This window comes from Pinus tabuliformis, chromosome 2_2, assembly GCF_031772625.1.
Source record: "Pinus tabuliformis cultivar Carrire ecotype Pingquan chromosome 2_2, CPIR1, whole genome shotgun sequence".
Taxonomy (NCBI): Eukaryota; Viridiplantae; Streptophyta; class Pinopsida; order Pinales; family Pinaceae; genus Pinus; species Pinus tabuliformis.
Window position 1 is genome coordinate 757,966,383 of NC_142300.1, and position 6,153 is coordinate 757,972,535.

The 6,153-nt window shown below is 35.5% G+C and overlaps 1 protein-coding gene and 1 non-coding gene across 2 annotated transcripts; one reads left to right on the forward strand and one right to left on the reverse strand.

Annotated features, from left to right (window-relative positions):
- Positions 1-213: 213 nt before the first annotated feature.
- Positions 214-285, reverse strand: TRNAI-UAU (transfer RNA isoleucine (anticodon UAU)). The gene has a single exon. It is a non-coding gene; the product is annotated as a tRNA-Ile (tRNA).
- A 3,289-nt stretch (positions 286-3,574) lies between these two features.
- LOC149194900 (WEB family protein At2g38370-like) lies at positions 3,575-4,233 on the forward strand. Its single transcript, XM_089407839.1, has 2 exons — positions 3,575-3,920; positions 4,004-4,233. The coding sequence occupies exons 1-2, from the start codon at positions 3,575-3,577 to the stop codon at positions 4,231-4,233; spliced, it is 576 nt and encodes a 191-aa protein (XP_089263965.1).
- The last annotated feature ends 1,920 nt before the right edge of the window (positions 4,234-6,153 follow it).

The window sequence follows — 6,153 nt, forward strand, 5'->3', positions numbered from 1 at the left end:
AGACATATTGTCTTTAAAGAGACCATATATTTGATCCTAGCTATTGTCTCTCTAGAGACAATGAAAAATTACATTCAAATATAATAGAACATCACTTTTGTCTCATTAGAGACAATAAAATAATGAATCTAGAAAATATCTCGCCATTGAAATAAACCAATATTAAAAGTATTTAATTAAAAATAAATTACAATATCATTGATTAATTCATATTAGGACACAGTGGAATCGAACCACCAACCTCCTGCTTATAAAGCAGACACTCTTCCATTGAGCTAGCACCCTTTAAAGAATTATGTGAGAGTTATGGTAGTCCTTGAAATTGCATATATAGGCATTGATTTTAAAACTAGCAATTGCACTGAGAAGTGCAAAGGAACATCGATAGAAGTGGGAGTGTGGAAGCCAATGAGAAAGTGAATAATATGGAAAGTGAAATACAATCGAAATTTGAGTTTCTATATATCTTCTAAATCATGTAGCAATGAGGTTAAATTTAAAAAGAAAGATACACACATAAATGTCCCAAAACATTGGAAATCCTTTCAGGCACAAAGTATATCAACATGTAACAGAATCCCAAAAAAAATGGAAATTTTGTAGAGATGTTACACAAATCGAAAGGACAATTGAAATCATGTGTTTACTTATTTTGGGGAAGTCCAATACTTGAGAAGAAAAAAATAAATAATTTTTTGGAGTACCTGTTCCAGCATTTTATAGGCTACTTGAGAAGAAAAACGACAAAAACTAATTTGACCCACTGCTATAAATTTATCAACAATTGCAATCTTCTTGGAAGGCAGTAGGTCAATATTACTCCAAGCTCAAATTTTTCTTTCTTAAAACTCCACTATTATCCATCTTCAATAATCAACATCTGAAAAAATATTTACCGCGGGACCTATCCAAACAACAAAATAGTCTCCCCGAGATTCATAGGCTTTCATTTATGATTCAACCAAGTAGGGGATTCATCTTGGCCAAAATGAAACCCTGTTTTTCCTCTCTAACAACTACTCTTGCTCCTTTTGAAAAAGTGTTAGAGCAAAAAATAGTACCCTCAATAAATTGTTGAATCAACGAATGTGTTAAATCCAAGGCATCTGCAAAGTGGAAATTTGGGTATATTACAATACATATCCTGAAATTTGATATCATATGAATAACTTGTATAAGAGAAATAATGAAAATATTTTACAAGTGAAGTTTCCATGGCTGAATGTCAATTCTCCAACACCTGTATTAGAGGTAAAAATACTTTGATTATTTTTCCAAAGAATATCTAATACTCAAATAATGAGGTGCAGATTGCAAGTTACAATTAAACTGGCATTCAACACTCATTCTAGCCACTGAAATGGTCTATATATCAACGCATGCTTTGTACATATGAAAGTGGTCAGTATTTAGGAGCTTTTTCTTGTTGACAAAGACAAATTCTTCGACTAGCCATAGTAAAACATCCTAGAATATTTATGCAGAATTAAAACCACAGTGAGAAGCAAAGAGATTGCATGTACCTTGAATCATATAATGGAACTAATTTATATTTATGCAGAATTAAAACCATAGTGAGAAGCAAAGAGATTGCATGTACCTTGAATCATATAATGGAACTAATTTCTAATTGAAATCTTTCCAAGCAAAAAGATTAATGTAAAAGAAGGCTTGGAGTATGTGACATTGTCAAGAATTTTGCATGGATGCTTCAGCAAGGTCATTCATGGATTTTTCTGTAAATAAATAGAATCATCAACTGAAGCAATAGGCTTCTCTACTCACAGTTTAAGGTTTTTCAAATTTTTTTCATTCCTTGGATTGGTTCTTCTAGGGGTGAAATTTGTGGACTAGAATCCACATCACACATACATAAGCCAAAAGCTAGAGTTTCTTCATGAATGTGTACTTTTTAATAGAAGACAATTGTCTGCATGTGATTTGACTAAAATGGCACCAAGACTCACGCCCACAATCTCTTGAAAGATTTACCTGGGATTTGCTCAACCTTGTGGTTGAAGCCATTTTTTGGCATGCCATATGTAACCTCAGATGTTAATGCTTTGTTCCAACTATTTGTAAGACACTTGGTAATGAATACTTCTAACAACTAGGATAGCGGATCTCTGCTTGGGCTGAGTAGTGAATGCATTTATTCAAGCCATCTCCCTTTTCCTTTATGTCCCACGACACTCACTCATGTGAGCTGGCCCTGACTAGCCTACCAACACTATCATAAGGCCTAAGGTGCCCTTAATGATGAAGTCTAGGCCTGATTTCAAACCTTTTAATCCATCTTTTGGAGGAGCTAGAAACTAAAATTCCTCTATCTAATAGTGAAGACTATTAGATAGAGGACTTTTAGTTTCTAGCTCCTCCAAAAGACGAATTAACAGGTTTGAAATCAGGCCTAGACTTCATCACTAAGGGCACCTTAGGCCTTATGATAGTGTCGGTAGGCTAGTTATGGCCAGCTCAGGGCAGTGAGTGTTGTGGGACATGAAAGATGAGGGAGATGGCTTGAATAAATGCATTCACTACTAAACTCAACCTACGCAGAGATCCATTATCCTAGTTGTTAGAAGTATTCATTACCAAGTGTCTTACAAATAGTTGCAACAAAGCATTAACATCTGAGGTTACATATGGCATGCCAAAAAATGGCTTCAACATTATGAAGCGACTTACTTATTTATCATTTTAAGTTTGTTATTCTTCATGCAATGAAATATATTATATAACACAACAATTATTCACAATATGAACCTTTAAACTTCTGATTGCAATGGATATCATAAAAATTGTGAATAGGATAAGATGTCTGTATACTAAATTACTTACCGCTACAACTTGAAATTCATCAAAATTGGTTGTTATGGTTTCCCACTAGCAAGGGCAAAAGACACAACTAGAGGTTTGAAAGGAAAGAAGTGCATCGGTAATCTTAGATCTACAAGTTTTCAAACAGGAGCTTGAGCATGATATTTCAAAATACCTATGTTCAATTAAATTGATGGACATTGCTCTTGAAAATGCAATCGATGCATTGGCAGGTTCTGAAGAGGTGTAGAAATAGGGAGATGCACTAACCATAGAATTTATGACCACAAAGAATTTCTTGGATATAGCTCAAAGCTTATATATGGAAATAAAAGAAAAGCAACATGCTGTAGCTATGCCCAAAGACCGAGAGTATGAGAAGGGGAAAGAAATAGAGCATGTCAACTAGGAACTGATTAGGCTAAATCATGAAGTAGTTCTTGTTAAGGATCTGATGTTAAAGCTTGATGCCTCATCCTATTTATTGCAGAGCTTGAAACTAGAATTAGCAGTTGTTAAAGAGTGAGAACTTAAACTAGGAGCAGATATGCATGCAGTTGAAAATGCCCTCTCTAAAGCATTGGATGACCTAGATCTTGCAAAGAGTCAAGAGGTTAAAAAAAATAAAGTCGAATATATAACTCTAGTAGAACTAGGGAAGATGAGAGAAAACCTAAACAAAGCCACACAAGATGTAACTTATTTAGTAGGTGCCATTAAGCCACTGAGATAAGAGCTAGAGAGGGAAAGTGAAATGCTAGAAGAAACATGGGAAAGGGTAGAAAAGTCTTATGCAGTAGTTGCTTCTTTGGAGGCTGAATTGAATCAAACAAGACAAGCAATTAAATCGACAAGATGGAGAGAGGCAATCCAAGGAAGCTATGACAGAGCTTTACAACAAGCAGCTGTTGAGGCAGATAAAGACAAGATTGAAGTTGAAGCAACTAGAGAGGATATGCACAAAGCAAAGGAAGAAGCTGCACAATCAGAGGCTAGTACTAGAACTGCAGAGAGTAGGCTACAAGCAGCTATAAAAATGGCAGAAGTAGCTCGGGCATCAGAAGTATTGTCTCTTGCTAGGATTGATGCTATGAATCAGAGTGAGTCAATTGTTGGATATTCCGAGGCCATGACTCTATCAGTTACACTTTCATTTAATGAGTACTTTGCATTGACCAATCAGCACGTGAAGTTGAGGAACTTGCTAACAAGCGGGTGGTAGCTGTTGTAGCCCAAATAGATGTAGCTAAGGATAGTGAATGGGAAATATTGAAGAGATTGGAAGAAGAAAATAAAGAGATAATAGCAAGGAGGGAGGCTCTTCAAGTTGCCTCACAGAAGGCAAAGAGGGAAAATGCAATGAAATTGATAGTTGAGGATCAGCTTAGAAAATGGAGAGCACAAAATGGGTAGCATAGAAAAGATAGTAATTTAGCTACCACGGCGAAGAGGTATTGTGCGCACACAACTTAGTCAGTAATTGTTAAAATCATGCATATTCTGATCCAAATGATCTGGACAATAGCAATGGGAAAGAAAATATTCCTGTCATGCCAATAACATCATTGGGTCAGGTGTTGAGAATGAAAGCTTCCATGGAAAATAAGTTTGATGAAAGGCATTTAGATAAGTGACTTGTGTCTAAGAGGAGGAAGTTATAGTTTCCATGGTTTTCATTATCCGTGGGAAAGCAGAAAAAATATGCATTGAAATAAAATGATATTTTGCCTATTTTAGAAGCACAATTAGGTTTCTTATATTTAATTCACTACATGGAACATCAAGGTCACTTGGTCTTTCATCTGGTCATGGATGTAGTTTTTAGTATAAATGGGACAGTGAAAACCTTTTCCTGCAAAGACAACCTTTTCCTATTTCTAAAAGATGAAAATATTTTCCTTAAATAATTTGATATCAGTCATGAAAATGTCTATATGTTATACATTTGTCATCTCATTCATTCATGACAGATCATGCAAAAGTTTGATGTATTACTCTGTAAACATAACACAATGAATTTGTGTGTGATATTAAGTTGGAAAATAAGTCTGTCTCTGGTCAAGTGTGATATAACTCTTTCCAAAGCAGAGCATCAACTAGGTAAAAAGCAAAGTAAGGCAAGGAAATTCTGTAGTGGCATATGTCTATTCCTAGTTCTGATATGTGTCATTTGGGCTCCTATGTTGGTATATATATACTTCCCTATTTTTTCTTGTTAACACATTGAAGTTTTATGTGGGGAATAATTTTACCTCATTCATAAGGCACCAAAGGATGGCCCTATTGAATCAACTAATGTAGCACTATATGTAGGGATAAGGCTTTATGACAAAATGAAGGTCAAGGAATTGGTGAAAATATCACTCATTATACCCACACACTGTGAATCATAACCTAAGCACATCAATGTATCTTATATATATGAAAGAACAACCAACTTGATCATAGGATTTTCAAAGTCAATCTTCAACTTAAGACATTGCTTCCCTATATCTCGGGACCACTCCATTGCCTCCCAGGCTAACCAGACCCCTAGAAAATCCTAGTCCACTTTGGTCACACTACATACTTGGAAACTCACCAGATCCTCAAAGCAAAAGCCTTTGCCACAAATTTGTAAGCAATGGTAAGCAAAGTAATAAGCTACCAAACACCTATAAAGTCTCTCATTGCATTCATAGGAATAGGCTTCATCAACCCATAATTGAGACTTAAGGCACTCAAAGGGGATCCTAGAAAAAAATTGGCATCTAAACAACAGATATGATCCCCAATAAAGTCCCACATGAACTTAGAGACTTCATAAGGAAAACCATCCAATCTTGAGGACTTTCCATTTTGCATAGAATTAAAGGAAGCACACAAATCATATCTCATAATAAAATGAACCAACATATCATTGTCCCCAATAATGACCTTGCAAAGGATTATCATGCAATAAGCATCTTGGGCAACACCCACACTATTTGTCAAAGAAAAAAGAGAAAATATAGACAAAGGGATACCACTGCTACATATGTACAATATATAAAGTCCATATATAAAACCCCACCTCCACACTTGTCTCCTTCACACTCAAACATGGTCAGGTGCCCCCTAAAGATGCATTAAGTTGTCAACAAAGAAGAGGCCATCCAATTCCACAACTATTCTTGCTCAAAGCTAAGGATAGGGGCATACAAAACATAAAAATGTATCATGTGGTCCTAAATCAAGAACATGACCCAAACACACATGCCTACTGAATCCAAACCACAAGAAATCACATGATTCTACAAAGACAAAGAAAGAGAAAGCACTATGCCTCTATTCCCTTGAAAATGCTCAAAATTC

Excerpts from the sequence above, each read along its gene's own strand:
- LOC149194900 (XM_089407839.1), top strand. The coding sequence starts at position 3,575 with ATGCTAGAAGAAACATGGGAAAGGGTAGAAAAGTCTTATGCAGTAGTT. Across the intron at positions 3,921-4,003 it reads GATTGATGCTATGAATCAGA|CACGTGAAGTTGAGGAACTT; the intron begins GTGAGTCAATTG and ends TTGACCAATCAG.